A 26,265-nucleotide genomic window follows, 5' to 3' on the forward strand; every position below is an offset into this window, starting at 1 on the left:
CCCAATCCCATTTTAAGTGGAATTGGTTGTGCTGCTGTACGTACACACAGTAAATTTGCATAATCCTTTTTACCTGCGTTTACTGCAAATATTTGACTGCTTTCTGCTCTGCCATTGCCAAAATTTCCTATAGCGGCGATTTTTGGTACAAAATCTTTTTTTTGTGGAATTCATTTCCCCATGCCTTTGAAAGTTTAATTATATAAAATGTAGTCTCATTCCATGTATTAGTTTTAGCTACAGATACCTCCAAAGAGGGAAAGTTAATTTATGGCCACCTTGTATGTAATGTATATATTATATGTAAACAAACGTATGAAATGTATCATATGTAAACAAATGTAAGTAATGTATCATATGTAATCAAATGTATGTAATGTATGTAATAATTCTAACAAAAGTATGCAATAGAGAGTGATTATATCCATTGATATTGTATATATAGAGTGTAAAATTGCAAAGAAACATCTCTAATAATCATAATTATGAATATTATAATAATATTCATAATGATGTCATACTGCCATTTTCTTAGACTTAGCGAAGGCATTTGACAGGGTGCTACATGATAAGCTGATATCTAAGTTGCAGCACATGGTTCTGGATGACAGTTTGGTCACCTGGTTTCAGGATTGGCTGTCCAATAGGTATCAGAGAGTTGTGTATGGTGGGGCAGTTTCAAGGAAGCAGAGGGTTACAAGTGGGGTCCCACAGGGCTGAGCACTGGGACCTATATTGTTTAACCTTTATATCAATCACATTGTCAGTGGATCGCAGGGGGATGTTCAGTTGTTTGCAGATGATGCAAAGCTGGGAAGGATTATTAATATTAGTGCAGGTACGGCAGCCCTGCAAGAGGATTTGAATAAGCTAGATAGATGAGCAAATGAATAGGGGTTTCAGTTTAATACAGCAAAATGTAAGGTCTTGAGGTTTGGGAAACATCGATGGGACACTGCATATTCTAGATGAGGAGTTATACTAGAGGAAGTAGGGGGACAAGAGATCTGGGATTGATGATTAATAGAAATCTGAAATTTAGGAGACATATTGCAATGGTGGTGAAGGTAACACAGAGGATTGCTGCAATAATGAGAAGGACACTGACCTGCAGAGATAAAACAGTTATCATTCCATTGTATAAGACCCTGATCAGACCACACTTGGACTATTGTTCTCAGATTTTGTCCCCAGGATTTGAAGGGGATAAATTAACTGTGGAAAGGGTACAAAGGTAGATAACAAAGATGGTTTCAGAACTGTACCATGATAGTTATGAGGATCGGCTGAGGGAATGTGGACTGCAGAGTTTGGTGGATAGAAGAAGGAGAGATGATATGATTGAGACTTTTAAACTGTTGAGAGGTGGTTACAGGGTTGACACTGGGAAGTTCTTTCGCTTGGTTGAACAGCAGGAATGTGTGATGAAAAGAGACCATCCCTGGAAGTTACGAAAGGAAACTGTGAGCAAGAGGGTGAGGAGTGGTTTCTTTGCATGGAGGGTGGTTGAACCATGGAAAGTATTGCCTGGTGGAGTGGTGAGAGCAAGAACGGTCAATGAGTTCAAGGAGTGGTATGATAGACTTTGTGTTTCTTAGGAAGGACTTCCCACGACGAGTCTTCTGACTCCATGGAGGCCTGAATAATAATAATAATATACGTTGTAAACAGTTATCGCTATTATTATTATTTAAAAAAACTTTATGTACGAGAAGCTATTTGTTACGCATAATTGTGTTCATATAATTTATGTAATTTATCTGAGAAATAATAAAACGCTAAAAAAAATAAAAAAATAAAATAAAATAATAATAATATTATTATTATTATTATTATTATTCAGGCCTCCATGGAGTCAAAAGAGTCATCGTGGGAGGTCCTTTCTAAGAAACACAAGTCTATCAAGATTCATTGAGGGAGGGCAATGCATTTTATGGTTCAACCACCCTCCATGCGAAGAAACCACTCCTCACCCTCTTTCTCACAGTTTCCTTTCGTAACTTCCAGGGATGGTCTCTTGTCATGACTCCTTCCTGCTGTTCAACCAAGCCAAAGAACTCCCCAGTGTTAACCCTGTAAAAACCTCTCAACAGTTTAAATGTCTCAATCATATCACCTATTCTTCTTCTATCTGCCAAACTCTGCAGTCCACATTCCCTCAGCCGATCCTCATATCTAACATTGTACAGTCCCGACACCATATTTGTTATCCACCTTTGTACCTTTTCCAGGGTACAAAGGTGGATTTTTTTGAAGGTAATTTATCCCCTTCAAATCCTGGGGACCAGATCTGAGAACAATAGTCTAATTGTATCCTGATCAGAGTCATTACAACAGAATGATAATCATTTTATCTCTTCAGGTCAGTGTCCTTCTCATTATTGCAGCAATCCGCTGTGTTAGCTTCACTACCTTTGCAATATGTCCCCTAAATTTCAGGTTTCTATGAATCAAACCCAGATCTCTTGTCTCTCCTACTTCCTCCATTTAAACTCCTCCCATAGAGTATGCAGCATCACATCGATGTGTCCCAAAACTCAAGACCTTACATTTTGCTGCATTAAACTGACTTCCCCCATTCATTTGCCCATCTATCTAGCTTATTCAAATCCTCTTGCAGGGCTACCACATCTGCACTATTACTAATAATCCTTCCCAGCTTCGCATCATCTGCAAACAACTGAATATCCCCTTGCAATCCATGGACAATGTCATTGATATAAAGGTTAAACAATATAGGTCCCAGTACTGTGCCCTGTGGAACCCTACTTGTAACCTTCTGCCTCTTTGATATTGCTCCACCATACACAACTCTGTGATACATATCAGACAGCCAATCCTGAATCCAGTTAACTAATCTGACATTCAGACCCATTTACTGCAATTTGAATATCAGCTTATCGTGTGGCATCCTTTGAAATGCCTTTGCTAAGTCTAGAAAAATGGCAGTATATGCCTTTCCCTCATCTAATGCTCTTGTAACTTTATCATAAAAGGTTAGCATATTGCTAAAAGCAGAGCTCCCCTTCACAAATCCATGTTGATGCTCACAGATAACATTATTCTCATCTGCCCAATGCTGTGTATGGTTCCTCACTACTTTCTCCAAGATCTTATTAACTACTGATGACACACAAACTGGCCTATAATTAGATACTTCCAGTCTGCTACCGCCCTTATGCAATGGCACTATCATACCTTCCTTCCATTCCCTGGGCACCTTTCCCACAGCCAGCTTTCATTGAAAAGACAGGTGAAAGGCACTGTCAGTTCCTTAGCACATTCTCTCAAAACTCGTGGTGAAATACCATCCAGTCCCACAGCTTTACTAACATACTGAGTACTCGAACCTGCCCTGTCCCTCTAGTATTCAAATTGACTCCTCCAGGATGAAATACTCCAATAAAGTGTTCATTGAACAATTCCACTATGTCCTCTTCATCAATCACTCTATTCCCATTTTTATCTCTCAATGTTGTTTTTCCACAGTCATTTCACCTCCTACTGGTCACATAGCTAAAAAATTCTCTAGGATTTTCCTTGAATCTTAGGGCCAATCTTTTCTCATATACCAGTTTTGCCTTCCTTACCATACTAGTCACTCTCCTTGCCTGTGTCTTATATTCTTCATGCATCTTCTCTTCACCTGTCTCCTTATATCTCTTCCATAGCCTGTTTTTTGCATTCAGTTCCTGTTTAATATTGTTTGTAATCCACTTTACAGCAAATTGTTTTCTCTTCTTTACTCGTGGAATACAGCTTACCATTGCTGCTAACAAATATTCCTTCACAATTTCCCGAGCACTAGTGGTATCCCGGCCTTCAAATTTCTCCCTCCACGAAACTTCCCCAAGTTGAATAATAATTATTATTATTATTATTACCCAAGAACCCATGGAATCAAAGATTCATCTCTGGTTCAGGAACTAAGTAGTACTGATTAATGGTCTGAGTCAATATCGCATCCTTTGTATACTGTGCAATTTCTTAATATCTTTTTTAGTTTATCACCATTATTATATAGTCGATGCTTTTATATCCTCTGGCTTCCCATGTATATTTATGTATATCTTCATGTTTAAAGAAGCTGTTGGTGATTTTCAAACTATTATAGGCCACAAATTCCCTGAGTTCTCTTTCATTATTATTTATGGTGTTTTATCCTTGATTACCTATTAAATTTTTAAATGTATTTGACAAAATTCTAGCATCTAAATTGCCTGCAATGATTAAATAATCTTGTTTGTTTGCGTTTTGAATTACGTTTTGGAGTTTTTCTGCTCTGATTTTAGTTTTTTTTTCCTTCTTCGTGTGCATATATTCCTATGATTGTAATAAATTTCTTATTTAATTTAAGTATAGCCATTATTATTCTTTCAGAGATCCAATTATATAGGAATACAATTTTATTAATACAGACCAGTATTTTACAATAAAAAACATTTATTAAAACCTACCAGTTTCGCCAGCAAACTGTCTGGCTTTTTCAAGGCATTTCGGAGATATGAAAGTTAGTAAATGCAAATAAAAGGAACATAAAAAATGTTGTAAACCAAACTAGTATCTATGGTTACACGTTTCACGTGACAGAGATGACTTATTGTTCTTATTCATTATCACGCATGCATGTTTGTTGTAGACTTGTAATGTGATTACTGGCTAGCTGTAGTTCAGATTGATTGAGAGAGAGGATCAAGTTTTTCCACGAACTGTTTAGAATTACACCCTGATTTCTGTTGAGGTTTCCGCCGGTTATTAGTACTATTGTGGCTTCCTTAAATACACGATGTCTGTAGTCGTCATCGAGATATGGCATGGAGCTGTTTTGCCAATCTATCGTGTGGTTAGACGTGCAGAAATGATGTGCTAAGCCGGAAGAGATGCTTCTGTTGTGGTTTACATCACCAACATGTTCTTTTTGTCTAATTTCTAAACTTTGTGAAGTTTGTCCGATGTAGGCAAGACCACAGGAGCAGGGAATGTAATATACTCCTGGATATTTGTAGAACGGAACTTTATCTTTTGGAGATCCTAAAACTTGTCTGATGTTGGTGGTTGGTTTGAAGACCACTCTGATGTTGTGGGCTCTTAGTATTCTTGCTATTTGATAAGAAATTGACTTGATGAAAGGTATCACTACAGTAGAAACGTGCTGACGGTGGGATTCTTCTTGTCTGGGGTTGTCATTGTATAGATATTTTTTGATGATGTTTTGAGGATATCCATTTTGTGATAATGTGTTGGCTATTAGTGAGAGTTCATTCTGTGTATCCTCCTCTTCTGATATAAACTTTTTGGCTCTATGTTTCAACATGTGGATAATACTCAGTTTGTGTGACTTGTGATGGTTTGAAGTATAGCGAAGATATCTTCCAGTATCTGTGGGCTTTCTGTAAATGGATAATTTGACACTGTTAGGTTGTTTTTTAACAAAATATCTAAAAAATGCAATTGGTTGTTGTTTTCTACTTCCAGAGTGAATTTTATTTTGCTATGTATTGAGTTGATTTTATCCACAAACGATTTAAGGTTGTCTAAGCTGTCTTGCCATATGATGAATATATCATCCACATATCTCCACCATGTAGATGGTCTCGGAGAGATTGCAGAGAGAATTTCTTTTTCAAGTTTTTCCATGAAAAGGTCTGCACAAGATGGTGATAGTGGGCTTCCCATTTCTAGGCCTTCTAATTGTTGGTATATGGTGTTGTTAACCTTGAAGAAATTAGATTGAAGGCAGTGTCTAAATATCTGTGTGATGTCTAGAGGAAAGAGGTCTTGGATGATGTTTATTACCTCTTCTACTGGAACATTGGTGAAAAGGGGATACAACATCTAGGCTGGCTAGCATGTCAGTTGGTGCAATCTTAATGGCTTGGAGTTTATTTACAAAATGTTGACTATTCTTGATATAGGATTCTGTTGATCTTATTTTATTATTTAATAAGTTTGCAAGATGCTTTGCCAAAAGGTAGGTTGGTGATGATCTTCCATCAACTATTGGACGGAGAGGTATATCCTGTTTATGTATTTTAGGTTCCATATAGTCTTGGAGTGATAGGATGTGAGGATTTTAGTGTTCTCTTCACTTCTTCTGGCCAATTGTTACAATTGTATATTACATTCCCTGCTCCTGTGGTCTTGCCTACATCGGACAAACTTCACGAAGTTTAGAAATTAGACAAAAAGAACATGTTGGTGATGTAAACCACAACAGAAGCATCTCTTCCGGCTTAGCACATCATTTCTGCACGTCTAACCACACGATAGATTGGCAAAACAGCTCCATGCCATATCTCGATGACGACTACAGACATCGTGTATTTAAGGAAGCCACAATAGTACTAATAACCGGCGGAAACCTCAACAGAAATCAGGGTGTAATTCTAAACAGTTCGTGGAAAAACTTGATCCTCTCTCTCAATCAATCTGAACTACAGCTAGCCAGTAATCACATTACAAGTCTACAACAAACACGCATGCGTGATAATGAATAAGAACAATAAGTCATCTCTGTCACGTGAAACGTGTAACCATAGATACTAGTTTGGTTTACAACGTTTTTTATGTTCCTTTTATTTGCATTTACTAACTTTCATATCTCCGAAATGCCTTGAAAAGGCCAGACAGTTTGCTGGCGAAACTGGTAGGTTTTAATAAATGTTTTTTATTGTAAAATACTGGTCTGTATTAATAAAATTGTATTCCTATTATAAAACGACCAAAAATGTATACTTTTGATCCAGTTATATGTGATTCAATTTTGTCTTTCCATTTATTACTGTTCATGAATGGCTATACTGGCAGCTGCTAGTTTTTTCATTGGGTACTCCACTGTATATTAAACTGTAGTCCTGAACTTCTGTAGAGCCTTTTAATTTTTGGTTTTTGTTTCTGAAATTACTGCCATTTCTATTTTCATTTCTGTTATGATTTCTTCAATCTTGTGATTGATGCCTCTTATGTTTACTGTTCCATTCCATATCCAGTTCATAATCCTTTTTTTTTTAATTCCGTTTCATTATTCATTTGGGCTGTCTGGGTTTTATTCCCTTGAAATTTGGGAGTATAAGAATTTGACAGCTTGGCTGGTTACCAACTATTCACAGCCTAGTCTGCTGATGGGGGCTGCCATCTTAGGGCCTCCAGGATATGCCTACTTTGATCTAGGACTGCTTATTGGTTATTTGCAGCTAACCACCATCATCATTTCTGATGGGCCATTCTCCTAGCAACCTGCTGTTGCAGTAGCTCTGCTCCAAGATGTTAAAGTAATGTACTTACTTATTACAATAAGGTGATGGATTCATTGGGCGAAGGGAATGGATACAGAGTAGTATATTTAGATTTTGCAAAGCTTTTGATAGATTACCACATGATAAATTAATAGTCAAACTAGAGTGAATGGAGTTGGATATTATACTGGTGCATTGGATCGGACATTGGCTATCTGATAGGTATCAGCAAGTTGTGTATGGGGAATCTGTTATTTGGGCCATTGCCATTTAACCTGTATGTTAATGATATTGGGGATGATAGGCATGGGGATATTGAGTTGTTTGCAGATGTTGCAAAGGTGGAACAAACTATGAGGAATAGAGAAGGTGTTGTGGCCTTACAAGAAGATGCGGATAAATTGACTAATGGACATGAGAGTGGGGATGCCAGTTCAATGTTGTAAAATGTAAGGTTTTAAAATTAAGGAAACAAAGATGGGATGTAGAATTTGCGCATGGTTGACGATATATTGTTGGAGGTGGAGGAAATAAGAGAACTTGAAGTGATAGTGGATAAGAATCTAAAATTTAGAGGACACATTTCCAAAATTGTAAGAACAACACAACAAATTCTGGAAATGATGCAGAGGACACTGACTTGTAGAAGTAAGGAGATTCTTGTTCCATTGTATAGGGCTTTGATTAGGCCACTCATGGACTAATGTGCACAGATTTGGTCACATGATTTTCAAAAGATGAAGAGATGTTGGAAAGTGTTGAGATGCGACTGACTAAGGTAGTTTCTGACCTCTGGAATGCTGATTATGAGAAAAGGTTGAGAAAATGCAATATACAGAGTTTTGCAAGCAGTGTTTGAATGTGTTTAAGGCACAGTATGAAGCTGTGTGTATTTCACAAAGGGACCTCCTAGATTAGTCTTTGACTCAATGGGTTGTTAGGGTAATGATGATGATGATGATGATGATAATAATAATAATAATTATTATTATTATTAATATCTAAAATTTGTGCTTACCTCACCCTCACTACAAATGGCTCTGATTCATTATCATTGCTGCTTCCATCAAGCTACACATGGAGAAGATGCAATTTTTCTGTGATCTTCAATAATATTTCACCTCCTCTTCTTTTCTTTTCCCTTTCTTTTTTGAAATATGCTAACTGTCATATTCTATTTGCACGAGCTTAGTTCGTCATCCTCTGTTAACCCCATCTCCTTGACAACAATGGTTTGTGGACTGACTAACTGTTACTTGACCACAAACTGATCTGATCTGATCTGATTTTCCCTTTTCAGTCATCTCCAACAATAGGTGACTCTGTGGGCATTGCCCACAAAGTATTCCTGGTGAGATTTTTACAGGGTAGTTCAGCATTGCTTCCCCCCCCCCCCCCCCACACCCAATTTTTTTCCAGTCTCAGGACCGGCATATGACTGGGAAGGATTCATGACTGTAATCCATGTATGTTCACTAGGCCGGTTTGCCTGTTCTGGGGGATGAAAAATCCGAGTTTCCGGCTGAAAAAAACCCCCTACTTCCGTATGAGACCAGCTAACTCACCTTTAGTCGAAAGACGAAAGAGACCAGATAAAGGTTCCTCACGTCACTGATGGGAATCGGACCGAGGTCTTTCCGACCAAAGGGCTTTGTCTATACTGACTAAGCTACTGAGGCTCGACGACAAACTCTTATTCCTAATACTCCTATATTCCTTTGTTCTGCTGTTTCACTGTCTTTCATGTATCTTTTGTCTATCTGGTCTCTACTTTGTTATTTACCTCATTTATCTTACATTTGTTATTCCTAACTTTCACTATGCCCATATCATTTATGTCATCATGCTACCATTGAATGATTCTTCCACCTAATACTTTACTCACTTTTTCATAATTATGAAAGGAAGTTATCCCTCTTTGTTATCAGATGAGCACTCATTTTTGTTGTAATATTCTCACTACTTTAATTCCTTTATTACTGATATATCAATGCCTATAAACTCCACATTGAAGTCACAAACTATGCACATTCTTCTTCCATTCACTTTAAAAATCCACAAATTATTCACATACTCCAATAAGTATATGTAGGATTATGCATCAGATGGTAGCTGCTTTTTCTTTTAATGAAATTTAATTCATTAAGAGACAAAGTAGCTGATGACTTGTTTTCAATGCCTATTTGTACACATTGTGAACAGCACTCGTTATAAATACTATCACTACATAAATAAAACTTCTTTATAAACACATAAAAACTCATATTTACCAAACAACCAACCAACCAACAAACAAAAAAAAAAAAAAAAAAAAAACCGAATGTGCTGTGTTCTTGATTGTCATTCCAACCAAAACTACATTTTAGGCTTATATTATTAATTACAGGAATGGCTGAAAGATAGATATCAGAATTTTATATGGAACATCAGCTACTGTTGGAAGTTTTTCCACTCGGTTATACTACAAATTAAAGATACTAAGAAATCATATTATATACTTGGCTTAATCCTTTATCCAAGTGTAAGCAAACAAGTTTATGCCTGAACTATTTTCAGGACTGGGCAACTTGTATAAAGAAGCTATGACTTCACATCACTTGCCTTAGTATCCCATAATGCAAAGCACATCTTCTTGCAGACATGTATAATGCTATGCATTATGGGAAAGCCAATCAGACCAGTTTTGACCTTTATTGAGGTCTCATCCGTGGGAGCCAGACCTAGATGTGATGCCAAGGTTGAAGTAATGCAGAAGTCATATTTCCATATACGAGTTACCAAAAGGTGTTACATCTTATTATTAAAATACTCTGGATTAGAGATAGATAGTTGTTGGAAGTTTTTTCACTTGGTTATACTATAATTAAAGATACCAAGAAATTATATACTTGGTTTAATCCTTTATACAAGTGTAAGCAAACAAAGTTTGCACCTGAAGTATTTTTCAGGACTGGGACAACTCGTGGTAAAGGTGGCATGACTTCACATCCCTTCCCATAATGCATAGCATTATATATGTCTGCAAGGAGATGTGCTTTGCATTATGGGATACTAAGGCAAGTAATGTGAAGTCTTAGTTTCTTTATATGAGTTGCCCCAGTCCCGAAAATGGTTCAGACACAAACTTGTTTGCTTACACTTGGATAAAGGATTAAACCAAGTATATAATTTCTTGGTATCTTTAATTTATCAGCTACTGTTCCTCCATATACAACTCAGAGTACTGCATTTGGTGTACTGCAAATTTGTACTTGGTCCTTTTTTTGTTCATCTTAAGTAAAGTAAAAGAGCAAAAGTTATTTAACTGGAGCTGATGTGGAGTGGAGCAGTCCCACCTATATATCAAAATGGTAAGCTTTGTTTTAATGCAGTTTAATAAGCATAAATTACCAAAAAAAAGTATGAAGTTTAAGATAGACATACCTGGATATTTTTGGATATGAAGATGATGATGTTACATATCATATTCAATTTGATAATGGTGACAAAAAAAAGTTATTATATTTGAAATAACTGAAACATAAAATCAATATGTAAGATGAAATGGCAAGAATGAAATACAAATAAATGAAAATTATAAAATATAATGACTTTGAAAATATGAATTTAAAAAGAAAAGGATAAGAAAATTAAAAAAAAAGTAAAAATCCATGATAAGTCAGCAGTATGACACAATACTGGCCATTTTGGAGCAATCATTATTATTATTATTATTATTATTATTATTATTATTATTATTATTATTATTATTATTATTATTATTGGCAACTCCAAGGAGTGCTTAGACTCATCGAGGGAGGTCCTAAACATCATGTCAAGAACTATCCGACATCATACTTTGTTTTGAACTCATTCATAGTCTTGGCACTCACAACAGACTCTTGCAACCTATTCCACTCATTCACTATCTCCAAGCAAAAAACCTATTTCTAAAGCTCTTGCTAACTACACTCTTACTCAGTAGCCATCGATGGCCCTAGCTCTCCCACCACCACCACACCTGTTCTGAAAATTTCTCTGTATTAATCTTGTAAAATTCCCTCTCAGCTTGTATGTCTCAATCATATCGCTCCTTTTTCGCCTATCAACGAGTTTCTGTTACCAACAAATCCTCAGCCTGTTCTCATAAGGTTCATTCCATAGACCTGCTACCATCTTGGTCACTTGCCTCTGGATCCTCCCCAGCTCCTCCTCACCAAGAAACCTTGGCACCCAGATCTGCATGCAGTAGTCAAGATGGGATCTTATCAAACCTCAATAAAGAGAAACAATAACCTGATTGTCTACTTGTCAAAGTATTCTTCGGTAACCAAGTGATCTGATGAGCTGATTTAGCCAATTTTGCTATGCATGTGCCCTAAAATATCCACTAACACTCCCAAGTCTCTGGCTTCATCAATTTCCTGGAGTTCAGTTCCACCAATGTGGTATACAGTTCAGTAATCTTTTCACCCCAAAACACATAGCCTGACATTTTGCCACATTAAACTTACATCCATTCTCCTTTGCCCAGTCTGTCAATCTATCCAAATCAACCTGCAAAATTTTGACATCATCTGTATTAACTATTGCTCTACCCAACTTTTCTTCATTGGCAAATAACTGAACAATTTCTTACCATTGTTGATCAATCTATATATTAATGATTCCTCTCAGATCTTTTCCTATATTTTTAATGAAGAAATTAAACAGTAGGTCCAAGAACAGAATCCTGCAGCACATGCCACTAGTCAGAGGCTTTCTTTTGGCATCTACTCCTGAATAAACTACTTTCTGATATCTCCCCATCAAACACTCTCCTATCCATCTCACAGCCCTATATCCATCATCCCCATGTGTTGCAGTTTACTGATTAGAATTCCATGTGGTACCCTGTCAAAGGCCTTAGCAAAGTCCAGCAGTCACTGTAAACCCATTACCCTTATCCAGTTCGGCCATCACTGTATTATAAAATGTGAGCAAGTTACTGAGGCATGACCTACCTTTCACAAAACCATGCTGATCAGTCATTAATTTGCTACATCATTATTGGAGCCTCCTTTATGTAATGGAGCTCTTTTCCCCCTCTTTCTGCCGCTCAGAACTAACTCAGAGCTGACACTTAGATTAAACTATATGGTCTGTAACACTGACAATTCCCTCACTGCTTCACATAAAACTTGAACTGGTATACCATCCAATTCCACAGCTGTATTCACATTAAAGTTCTGTAATATGCTATGCATCTCCATTTCATTTACCTCAGTTCCCGTACAAGCCTTTGGCACTCTCTTGTGTAGAGGCTTAAGTGCTGTGAGGACATTATGTTGGAGGTTTAATGGATTTTTTACAACACTCAAAAAGAATTAAAATAGAATTTAATACTTCCTATATTTCATCCTAGTCACTAGGACATCTACGGGGATTACAAAAACAATTAATGTAACATGCACACAAAAACTTACAATACTAAGCCCAACCACGTGGGTGACACTAAAGTCCTATCTAGGTGGAACGCCCTCTAAGGGCAGTAGTAGGTGGCTTGGAATGTAAGGTGGGACCTCTGGTGATGAGTGTTTCCCAAATCTTCGGAAGCTTAATGCAACCGTATTTATTAAGATTTGGTTGGTTTCTGAGAGCTGCTGCTGCTTCTAAGAAAAGTCTCTCTTTCTTGAATTGCTGTGGTGGAGCATGGTGGTTTTCTTCCATGATACTCTGTGGGTGGTGTCCAAAACATGGTCAGCCAAGCCTGAATGGCCATAGTTGTGTTTAACGATGTACGACTTGTGTTCCTCCAGGCGGATGGATGCTGATCTGCCTGTCTGTCCAAAGTATGCAAGCTTACAGGAACAGGGTACTTTGTAAACTCCAGGCAGAGAGAGAGGATGGAGCTGATCTTTCGAAGAACGTATAAGAGTAGCAAGTTTGCGGTAGGGCTTATATGCTGTGTGTAGGTTATACTTTTTTTATTATCTTGGCTATTTTTTCCGAAGTGCCACGGATGTAGGGTATGGTGATGGCATTTTTAAAATCTTGTTGACGAGAGGGACGGGGAATGGGGGAGGAATGTACATCGTTAAACACAACTATGGCCATTCAGGCTTGGCTGACCATGTTTTGGACACCACCCACAGAGTATCATGGAAGAAAACCACCATGCTCCACCACAGCAAATTCAAGAAAGAGAGACTTTTCTTAGAGGCAGCAGCAGCTCTCAGAAACCAACCAAATCTTAATAAATACAGTTGCATTAAGCTTCCGAAGATTTGGGAAACACTCGTCACCAGAGGTCCCACCTTACATTCCAGGCCACCTACTACCACCCTTAGAGGGTGCTCCACTTAGATAGGACTTTAGTGTCACCCACGTGGTTGGGCTTAGTATTGTAAGTTTTTGTGTGCATGTTACATTAATTGTTTTTGTAATCCCTGTAGATGTCCTAGTGACTAGGACGAAATATAGGAAGTATTAAATTCTATTTTAATTCTTTTTGAGTGTTGTAAAAATCCATTTGGCACTCTCATTCCTGCAATATCACCACCTGGATGGTATACTCTTGCAAAGTGTTCACTTAGTAATTCTGCCATTTTGACTGATTCAGTTACCTCCCTACCATCGGCATTCCTTAAAATCATTCTGCCATATACGTTCTTTCTTTTACTTTCAGCATATTGAAACAACTGTTTGGAATTCTGTTTTGTCTACATTGCTGACTTCCTTTCATAATCTGCTTTTTCTTTTCTTACCACACTAGTTACCCTTCTGGGCCTGGGCCTGGTACTGTGTTTACAGGTCACCTTTCTCCTTAAATTCCCTCCACAATTGTTTCTTTCTTTCTTTTTTTTTTTGCAGCACCAGCTTGATGATGATATTCATCCATTTAACTCCCACTTAATTTGCTCTCCTGAGTCTAGGTATGCAGTCTGCCACAACCTCCCTCAAACACTCATTTACCACTTCCCATGGATCAACATCCAGCCCTTGCAGTTTTACATGCCATGGCACCGATCCAAGCAATCTCCTAGGATTGTTGTAATTCCACATATATCCCATCTTAACTGAAAATAATTCATATTTAGCCACCTTCCAGATCACTCTCAACAGTTTTGCAATTTATCACACACACAGCTCATCATATCATGTCTTAAACACACTCAACTCCTTGCACACACCATATCTCCATCCAAATCTTCACCAATATCATTAATATACAAGTTAAACAGTAATGGCCCTAAAACAGACCCGTGAGGCACTCCGCTAGTGACTTTCCTTATCCTTGATATTGCTCCCCCATATTAGTTAGCCAGTCTCCAATCCAATGCACTAATGTAATATCCAACCCCATCTGCTCTAGTTTGACTGTTAACTTATCATGAGGTACTCTATCAAAAGCCTTTGCAAAATCCAAGTATATTACTGTGTATCCTTCTCCTCGGTCCTAGGAAACAGTCACTTTATTATAATAAGTAAGTAGATTACTAAAACATGATCTCCCTTTAGCAAATCCATGCTGCCCATCAAAGATAATACCATTGTAGTCAACCGAACTCTGGATTCTAGTTCTCACAAGCTTCTCAAACAACTTAACCACAACACCTGACACACAGATAGGCCTATAGTTTGATGCTTGAGTTCGATCACCTCCTTTATGAAGTGGCACAATCTTCCGCTCCTTCCACTCCTTAGGAACTTGACCAAGTGCAAGACTCATATTAAAAAAATATGTCAAGGCAGGTGTCAACTCCCTGGCACATTCCTTCAGTATACGTGGTGATATATTATCAAGTCCCACAGCCTTATTAACATCTAGTTTACTTAACTCCCCATACAACTCTTGCTCACTTACAGTCGGTCTCTCTTCCCCATCATCAATTGCTCTCAATCTCTGCATGAAGTCACATTTACAAGATTGGAAGACCTTTACGAACTGCTCATTAAGCATCTCCACCACACATTCTGCAACAGCTGCCTTTATACCATTTTCTCCAATCAATGTCATCCTTCCATAATCATTCTTTCTTTTGCTGGCTACATATCGAAAGAACTCCTTAGGATTCTTTTTTGAATCATTTGCTAACTGCTGTTCATACCTCTCTTCAGCTACCCTCACCAACCAAATCAGCCTCCTTGCCTGGTATTTGTAGGACTCGGTTATTTCCCCTTCTCTTATGCTGCTTCCGCAATGCCCTTTTTCTTTGTATCGCATGCTTAATGTCTTTATTCATCCATCTCACACCTATCTTATTTAACCTTCTCACCTTTAGAATACATTTAGACAATGCATCTACTAGACAGTTTTTGAAAATCCTCCTAGCTGCATTGATCTGTTTTCCAGATAACTCGTCGTTTCATGATAAACCCGCAAGCTGTCTCCTGAGCTCTTCACCCCCCTTGTAATTCCACATAACCTCTTCTCACAGAGGTCCTCACACTGCTGGCAACCACCCAGGTAATCACCTCATGGTCACTCTTACCAATTGGTGGATGATTTGACACCTCATTTATGATTATATCCTCTGATGAGATGACCAAATCCAAATCCTCAATCCTCGTGGTCCCTCTGTTACATACTGTCTGAGGTAGTTATCCCTCAAAAACTCAAGAAACTCATTTTCTTTACTTCCAGTTGCTATTTCATCATTCCAGTCTATATTGTCATAATTAAAATCATCCATAATGATCACCCTTTTCTTATTTGCTTGGCTAATTTGCTTATACATTTCATTATCACCACCATCCACATTACCTGGTCTATAAAAACATCCCACCAAGTATTTGATTCCATTCACCTCTATCTCACACCATACTGCATCAAAACCACTGGCACTATTTCCCTCTTGCATCTCTACTTTATATGGACATAACTCTTTCTCTATCATCAGTAGTACTCCCCTCCCTTTTTACCATTTCTATCCTCGCGAAACATATCATACCCTTCCATCTCAATTCCTCTTAGGATGTCATCCTCTTCCAACCATGTCTCACTTATTCTGACAATCTTTGGGTGAACAGACGCAATTAGCGCAACCATTTCATCTGCCTTGTTACTTATACTTCTAGCATTTGTATGCAAACAGAACAGCTTATTTCTGGATCTACAGCTAGTTCCACTGATACAACTCACTCGATGTGATCTCTCCATGCTCGGCTGGAGCCATTTCCCTTTCTCCTTCTTCATTTTAGAACCCTTTTCAATTCCAACTGTTTCCTCTTGATCCCAGGTCATCCCGTTCCTTTCTACACATGCTCTCGTCTACTCTTGGAGCATCCACCTTTCTCACACTGTGTACCCCTGTTCCATCCTGAGCCTCCTCATTTCCATGCTCCTCTTGCACACTAATTCTCTCATTTTCTATACTCATTCCACTCACTTCCCCATTCATAACCACTTCTTCAATCTCTCCTGTCTTACTCTCTGCTCTTCCACATCACTTTGTGCTTGCTCTGATTCATTCTCTCTACTCGCTTTTCTGCCTTTCAGCAGCAATCTCTCCAAGCGACTCACACCATAACCATTCAAATGCAGTTCATCACTCCCATACAGCTCACTTCGTCCCTCAAACTCATTTCACACATTAACAAACTGTACTCGTGTCTCATCACACATTTCAGCCAGCATATCATTCATAATCCTTGCTCTCCGCCTCATTTAACCACAGTGATAACTAGGCAACATGCTGACTACCCTTCCTGTCACACTGTTCTCTTTTTACCTTCTTAGCAGCCTCTCAGAGGCTGCTAAGAAGGTAAAACTTTTTTGTTAATAGCTTTAATCATATTAAAGCTATTAACTTTTTTGCTTGCTCCCGCCTCATATCTAATGCCTCAATCACTCTACTCATTGTACCGTGTGGAAAAAATACCTTGTGTGTCTTATCATCCAGCACACCTTTAATAATGGAGTCACCATACAATGCCACTCGCTCATCTTTTGTTAACTTCATGCCATCCTGATTTGTTTTAATAGCTTTTGCCCGAATTTTCTTAATTTCATTCCACATCTATTTCATCTCTTTCCTCATTGAATCCAATTCAACTTCCGAATATCGCAACCCATTCTCTCTATCCTTCAATCTTTCTAAGTTTCTAATGACCCCATCTTCTCACTTTCACTCTCATTCATCCTTCTTTGTTTCCGTACTTTTGGTCCAACATGCGTCTAACTTTCACTATCATTCATTCTTTCGATTTTTTCCACTTTCGATTCCTGTGTCACGCCATTTCCAGTTTCATTCATTTCTCAATTTCGTTTCTTTCTGCTACTCTCACCTCACATTACGTTTTTTAAATCACTCTTTTTATTTTTTTCTGATTTTTTAACATTTTTTCGCTATCTTACTCACCATCCTTCTCCTTCGAACATGCACTCATTTACTCTGCGACAATCTCACTACTAACACTTTCTGTTGTCAATTTCATATTTGCATTCATCAATTCCTCGTTAAGGTCACACTTTGAACACACTCTTCTTCCATCTGCCCTAAACATCTGCAAATCATTTACATAATCGAAAGAATACATATAACGCACCTCACACTTAACAAAACGACTGAAATCAAAATTAAAGTCATGGAATGACAACGCCGCCGCCATGTTTGCATTTGATGTGCTGGTTACTATTCTGAGGTCTAATAATAACGATTTCGTAAATGCATTTAAGCAAAACAAAATCCACCACAATAATAATACTGATAGTGCACAACGTTTACAGCAGCTCTTATTCAAACAAATACTCATATATATTTAATTATTCCAAGAATACTTATCTCAATCAGGATCACTTCTTATGCATGTCGCTACGATCAGCTCACGAGTGTTATTAGATTGGAAGTTGAAGTTCAGGAGCCAAGCAGGAAAGATTGCAAATACAACTCAAAAGATAATTGCAATGCTGAAACGGATGTTTACATGTAAATATAAGGATGTCATTTTGCCTCTTTATAAGGCCTTGATAAGACCTCACTTGGACTACTGTGTGCAGGTCTGGTCTCCTGGTTTCCATTATGATTCTGATATATTGGAGAAAGTACAAAGGAGAGTGTTAAAAATGATATCAGGATTGTGGTGGATTATGAAGACAGATTGAGAATTTGTAGACTGATGACACTAACAAACATGAGAAAGAGGGGGTGATATGATTGAGACTTACAAACTTCTGAAAAGGTCATTCAAGATTTCAATTGATGGAATTTTTCAATTTATGGATGGTTGGGAGAGGACAAGAAGGCATCCTTAAAAGCTGAGAATGAAGGCCACTAAGAAGTGGTGGTTTGCCGTCGGATGTTGTGTGTGCAAGCAATGTGAATGAATTTAATAATAAGTATGATATCTGGTGTGTGTAGTATGTGGCCTTCCTCGATGAGACTCTGATATCCTAGAAGTCTATCTTAATAATAATAATATATGCAATTTATTTTGACACTGTTATGATTAACCTTTTCTTCAGTTAAAGCATAATGCTATTGGCTATTTAACATCACATGACTCATTTTGTTTCGAATAAATCATTTGTTTGCATTCCGCCTTGTAACAACTATTTTTTAAGCTACTGACTATGGTCTGTTTATTTCAGACTGAAATACATGCCAGTATATTCAATAAATAATACTTTCACCTTGTGTTTCTGTGTATATTTGCAATAGAAAGTTTTATAAATAACAAAACTCAGTATATTAATGTTGTCCAATTGAACATCTCTATCATTAAACAGAAGAGATTAATAAAACCCTTGGATATAAATGAACACTTTACTGTGTTATCTAAAACCAATTAATAAACCTTCGCGATTTTTATTTAACCAATTAATAGTTATTAAAATATTTCTAAAGGTGCATTTTATCCAGGAGTTCCCATCCAGCCTGTGTGTATTAAATATCCAAATGATATGGTAAGTGTTTCTCATAAATTATATCTCAGTTAGTTGTTTTCATAACTGTGCAGTGTTTTTATAGTTCTACAATTTATCTTGTTACAACCTATGATATAAGTCTTGCTATTAATATTATACAGACTCCTCCAATCAGTCAAGGACTTCTTCCAAGCACAGTGGTAAATAATTTGTAGATTGAATGTAACTCTGAGATATTTGGATGCGGATTGTGGTGTTTGTTTAAATTTTTAATGCAGTATTACTTTAAAATAATCATTTTTTTTTATTTTTTTTTTATAGCTCTGATGCAATATGGTGGTGAAAGACAGATCATTGCATAGGTTGGTATGAAAGACTAGAATAAATGGCATGGATTTTTCATTAATGGTATGGTGCCTTGAAAATGTAGTATGTATATATTAGAAAGATGCCGTGAATGTTTATATAGAGAACCTGAATAAGAGAAAGGAGTGAGTTGGGTATGTAGGAAGTGCAATATTCTGATGGACCATGAAGCTTGTTTAAATATGAGTAGAAAATATAGTGTCATAACTGAAACAGTAGTTGAGGAAGATTGTGTGAATGTTCAGAACATGTATGGAAGTAATAGTGAGGAAAAGAGTTTCAAGGAAAAGCATATGATAATGACACTGAGAAATGAAATGCAGTTAATGGTGATGGGATTGATGGCAAACAAGCTTGTGTGATTAATGATAAAGTAGTGAGAGTAAATGATAAAAAAAATTTTGCAAGATTCGAAAGCTGAGTTGAAGACATGGCAAGCGATGAAGTGAATTCTTAGTGAAATGAAGGAATTGTAGATATGTGTGGAAGAGTGAACAAGACACAAACAAATGATGTCAGTAAGGAAGAGGTAATGAAAGACTCGCAAGTGGCATTCTATGTGGATTTGATTATTAAAAGTATGGTAAATGAGAAGATGCACAAAGTTTGTTTTCCAGGAGGTAAAATTAATGGATTGATTGAGAGGTTGGATATGACAAATAAGTGAACAAAAAAGTTGGTAGTGGTAGCAGGAACAATTGACTTGACTGGGTAAAAGGAGATTGTAAGACTGGATAACAGAAGATTGGTGAGAAGGATAAAAGATAATTGTATAACAGGAAAGGTAGTCAGTGTATTATCCTCTTTTGGCAGTGAGATGATGAGGCAGAGATCAAGGATTATTGTTATTATTATTATGTGACACCTCCAAGGAGTCCAAAGACTCATTGAAGGAGGGGCACCTACTATAAAATTCTCCATGTCCACTACTCAATCTACTAACTACAGTGAACCTCATCATCTACACCAATGCTATCTACTGTCCACCACCACTAATATTTTCACAGACAATCACAAATCAGTAGTCTTGAAAAATTATTAATTAATATAAGGCCTAACACAGAGAGTCAAGGAAACTGAATTCTGATGGTACAAATTGTGAGCATCTGTGTGTAAGAGTGACAATATTAAGTAACTGTGTTAATGGTGGGAATAGTTATCATTATGAAAATGATTCTGTATTTGTCTAGTTCAGACCTATCAAGCATGTGTAACAATGTCTGCATAAGTAAGGAACTAGATAAGAACAGAGATCTGCAAGTTCTTGAACTGTGTTGAACATGCAGACCACAGAAAAGCATATGCAAAATAGCATGCAGTTAATTTATTATATCTCTACACGAATGCTAGGAGTATCAGAAACAAGGGTCTAGAGTTTGTTGCCTTGTTTTATATATTTGGACCTCATGTTATTCGCATTAGTAAGACTTAGCTATCAGAAACAGATGTACCAACTGGTATTGAATGCAAAAAATACAGTATTTTTAGGAAGGATAGACATTATTATTATTATTATTATTATTATTATTATTATTATTATTATTATTACCCCAAGACCTCATGGAGTCAAAGACTCATCTGGGAAGTCCCTTTATCACACACATCTCATCATACCATGTCTTAAACACACTCAAACTTCTTGCAGACACCATACTCTCAGGCAAGGCATTCCAATCATTCACAACTCTGCACAAAAAAAAACCTTCCTCTCACTACCCTACTCACACCCTCTTTATACAGTTTCCAGTGACCTCTGGTTCTCCCCTGATCTCCCACTATTCTCTGTAGAACTTCTCCACCATTGATCTTATAACAACCCCTTACCAACTTGTAGGTTTCTATCATATCTCCCCTCTTCCTCCTGTCCACCAGACTCTGCAAATTACATCTTCTCAATCTTTCCTCATACTCAACATTCCAGAGGTCAGAAACTACCTTAGTCAGTCGCCTTTGGACCTTTTCCAACATCTCTTCATCCTTCTGAAAACCCAGTAACCAAATCTGGGCACAATAGTCCATGTGTGGCCTAATCAAAGTCTTATACAATGGAACAAGCATCTCCCTACTTCTACACGTCAGTGTCCTCCGCATCCTTCCCAGATGCCTTTGTGTTGTCTTCACAATTTTGGTGATGTGTCGCCTAAATTTTAAATCCTTATCCACTATCACCCCCCGGATCTCTTATTTCCTCTACCTCCAACAATATATTCTCGCCAAGCATAAATTCTGCATCCCATCTTTGTTTTCCAAATTTTAAAACCTTACATTTTGCAACATTGAACTCACATCCCCATTTCCGTGCCCAATCACTCAAGGAAACTGAATTCTGATGGTACAAATTGTGAGCATCTGTGTGTAAGAGTGACAATATTAGGTAACTGTGTTAATGTTGGGAATGGTTATTATTATGAAAATGATTATGAAGAGAGAGAGAGAATGATTCTGTGTTTGTCCAGTTCAGACCTATCAAGCATGTGTAACAATGTCTGCATAAGTAAGGAACTAGATAAGAACATGATAGAGAAGGGGGGGGGGGCATGCTGATAACGATATCAAATGTCTTGAATACAGTTAGAGTTGAGACCTATGATTGCAATACTAGTACAATTTTTCATGTGGCAGTGAGTTTGAAGGCATTTAGTGTTTGGTGGAGTCTAACAAGATTAAATACACAGTGAGGTGCTGTTACAGACCTGGTGGATCAGTTGCGAGTGACAAAGAAATGCATCAACAAATACCGTATTTACTCGAATATAACTCATCATCACATATATTTTGCACCCCTATTTTTACTTTATGAAAAAAGGAAAGTTTTGCATATACCTGGCAGATGAAAAAAGTATAAAACATTAAGAAATAGATAGTGAATGTTGTTATGGCAGTTTCCGATATTTTGGAATTCGGTTGAAGAGAATCAGCATTTTAACTCAACCATTGTTGGCTTCCCTTCGTTAATACCACCACAATCATATGCAAGATCTGGATTAGCGATACTGAATAGTAGATTCTTGCTAAGTTTACGAATGTTCCATTTGGGAAAGGTTACATGCTGAACTACAAAGCAGGAAATAATCTAATTAAGCAAGAGATTCATAAGTAAAAGGTGATGTGGAAGGAATATCATATGCATGAGGATGATGTCAGCTATAATAATAATAATTATTATTATTATTACGGGTATCTCCATGGAGTCAGTAGACTCGTGGTGGGAGACCCAAACTAGCAAAACAATATCTGTCATATCTCTTCTTGAATTCATTTACAGATGAAGAGCTCACAACTAAGTCAGGCAATGAATTCCACTCATTCACCACCCTCCAGGCAAAAAAACCTTATTCTGACACTTTCGTTAACCACACTCTTCTTTAATTTCCAGGGATGACCTCTTCTTCTTCCATCACTATCACACAGCTGAAACATTTCCGCTGCATCAATCCTATAAACACCTTTCAGTAATTTAAATGTTTCTATCATATCCCCTCTTCTCTGCCTATCAACCAACCTATGCAATCCACAAGCTCTCAATCTATCAATGTAGGAAGCATTTTTTACATCGCTCATGAACTTAGTCATTCTTCTCTGAACCCTCTCCACAGCCTCCTCATCTCCAAGGAATCCAGGTGACCAGACCTGAGCACAGTAATCAAACTGTGGAAGTATCAACCGCTTTATAAAGCAGAATAATAACATTTTTATCTCTGGATGTCAGTGTGTTCCTCAACAACCAAGTAATCCTATGTGCAATGTGTCCCCTGAACTTCATCTCCCTATCTACCAACACCCCTAAGTCCCTAGCTCATCAATCTCTAAGTCTCTAGCCTCATCAAAATGCATGACTTTACACTTTTCCACATTGAACTGACATCCATTACCTTTTGCCCATTCTACCAGTTTATTTAAATCAGCCTGCAAACTTTCAACATCAGCTTAATTTTTTATTGCGCTACCCAACTTTGTATCATCAGCGAACAACTGAATATCTCCCTTTAAGCCATTTCCTATATCATTTATATACAAATTAAACAACAATGGCTGAAGCGCAGAGCCCTGAGGCACACCACTGGTCACCTGCCTCATCCTGGACTCGGCTCCTCCATACACCACCTTCTGGTATCTCTCCCTTAGCCATTCTCCTATCCATATCACCAATTTAGTATCCATTTCCATCTGCTCCAATTTGCATAACAGTGTTCAATGGGGTATCCTGTCAAAAGCCTTAGCAAAATTCAGAAGTACCACTGTGTAGAACAAATTCCTCTGTCCAACTCAGATGTCATTCTATTATGAAAAGTTAATAGATTGCTAAGGCAGGATCTACCTTTAACAAAACCATGTTGGCCTCTATAGAGTATCATATCCTGATCCACCCATTCTGGAATTTTGTCTTTAACCAACTTTTCCAATACTTTTACCACTACTCCTGAGAGGGTGATTGGTCTGTAATTAACTACCGCAGTTTTAGAGCCACCCTTATGAAAAGGAACCACTTTGCCAAACTTCCACTCCCTAGTGACCATACCAGAGTTCAAATTAAATATCCAAGTAAGAGGGGTTGACTATTCATTTGCACATTGACGCAACACCCGAGCTGATATTCCATCCAAACCTACAGCAGTGTTTGCATTTAAATTTTGCAATATATTAAATACCTCTGATTTCTTAGCTTCAATTCTCACATTAGTTATTGCTACAGGTACAGAGATATCATCATTTGGGTGATAGACTTTTGATAAGTGATCACTCAGTAACTCGACTATAACATCTGATTTTGTCACCTCAATACCATCAGCACCCACTGAAGTTATCATTCCGAAATCATTCTTCCTTTTACTTGCCATATAGCGGAAGAACTCTTTGGGATTACCCTTGATCTCTTTGGCTAAGGTCTTCTCATAATCTGATTTAGCTTTTCTTACAATGATGATAATCTTCCTAGCTTGAGCCTTGTACTGATTGCCTTTCTCCTTGTAATAATTCTCCATAACATTTTCTTTTTTTTGCAGATCAAGCTTGATACTACTGCTCATTCATCTAACGCCTGCCTTGTTTGACTTTCTGACCATGGGGACACGATCTGATATTGCTTTCATCAGATACCCATTGATTTTATCCCATGCACTGCTAACATCTTTCCCCTGCAATATGTTCTGCCATGGGATGGCTGCAAGCTCACTCCGAAGCTTGTTATAATTGCCTAACCTGTAGTTCCATATATATCCCTTCTTAACAGAAAAATCCACAGATTTTGCAACTTCCCAAGTCAATACCACATGATCGCTTTCGCCAATTGGAGGTAACGAGGACACCTTACTTATACGTATATCCTCTGAACCAATAACCAGGTTCAACACTCTCACACTACATGTCCCTTCAGTTATGTGCTGTTTCAAGTAATTATCTCATAGAAGATATATGAACTCCATTTCCTTTTTGCTATGTGATATTTCCTCCCTTCAGTTGATATCACCATAATTAAAATTCCCCATAATAATAATTAAACCTGCACTCATTGCTCTAATTTGCTGATGCATGAATTCAATATCTCCCTCTGTACCAACTGGCCTATAGCAGCATCCAACTGTATATTTGGTTGCATTGATCATTATTTCACATCAGACCTCCTCAAATGAGCTCTCATTCACATGTCTATCATCTTGATATACTACTTTCTTTGGCTGCAACACATCAGCTATCATCAACAGCACGCCTCCCCCTGTTCTCTCTCTCTTCTCTATCCTCCCTGGAAATACTGTAACCATCACATTCAATTCCAATGACCACATCTTCCGCTAACAGCCAAGTTTCACTAATGCCTACAACTTTTGGTGAGATTGCACTCGCTAATGCCAAAAATTCTTCTCTCTTATTTTGAACGATTCTTGCATTGGTATACAAAAATTGTAGATTCCCTCTAGTTCTTGTACCGGCCTTAGAACTGATATATAAGTCACTAATTTCAGTACTCCTATGCCGATTTTTATCTCCTCTCTTCTGCAATTTATTCTGCGAATGAGGATCAATAAATATACAATCACTGCTAAAGTTTCTCTCTCTTACACTCAACCTTTTCAATATTAGTTTCCCTGCCCAATTATTTCAACTTGTTCAGAAAACAGTAACTTCTTCAATCGCTTTTGTCCTTCCATGTTCAGATGCAGCCCATCTCTAGCATACAACTGTCTTTTTCCTTCAAACATACTCCAAACATCAACAAATTCCAGACCTCTTTTTTTGCACATTCTTGCAATCATATCATTCATTATCATCGCTCATCTACTTAACTCGTAATTGTCAAAATGAGGCAGCACACACTATCCTCCCATTGACACTTTTCCTCTTCACGATATCTAACAATGTTCTTAAATCTTTTGCTACCTGATTTATACCACCACTCAGGTTATTTGTACCCACCATAACTATCATCTTGTCTGCTTTGTGCCCACTCTTTATTGCTAAAGCCACTCTTTCTATTATCCCACCAGCCAAGCACTCCTCACGCATACCACTCTCCATACCCTTAATCATAGAATCACCATATATCTTACCACTCTTAACTTCATTCAAATCCACACAAGCCTCACTAATGGACTCATTTTCTATGCTATTCAGCATGACTCTCCCAGTTTCATTACTCAGTGCTCTTTTACTTACCCCCACTCTCATAACATCTCGTTTCTTCTAGACCTCTTGTGGTTTTATTTTGTAAACTCCCAATCACTCCCATACTATATATTACTGCATCATTAACCAAAGACTCACCCATACATATGCGCATAATTATAAGCAGCAGGCCAGAAGAGTCACAAATGTTGTATGGATAGCTAAGTCCGACTATGA

The 26,265-nt window shown here is 37.6% G+C and overlaps 1 protein-coding gene across 1 annotated transcript in view; it reads left to right on the plus strand.

Moving 5' to 3' along the window:
* The window catches only part of LOC150109801 (lysophosphatidylcholine acyltransferase 1-like), a 424,292-nt gene that overhangs the window by 86,002 nt on the left and 312,025 nt on the right, over positions 1 to 26,265 (plus strand). The window contains exon 5 of the mRNA XM_090396220.1: positions 19,043 to 19,101. Within this exon, the coding sequence (XP_090252346.1) occupies positions 19,043 to 19,101 (59 nt within the window). The remainder of the gene's footprint in view (positions 1 to 19,042; positions 19,102 to 26,265) is intronic.

This window comes from Typopeltis vanoorti, chromosome 1 (assembly GCF_054136105.1).
Source record: "Typopeltis vanoorti isolate ZY-2024b chromosome 1, IOZ_Tvanoo_1.0, whole genome shotgun sequence".
In the NCBI taxonomy this organism is placed as follows: domain Eukaryota; kingdom Metazoa; phylum Arthropoda; class Arachnida; order Uropygi; family Thelyphonidae; genus Typopeltis; species Typopeltis vanoorti.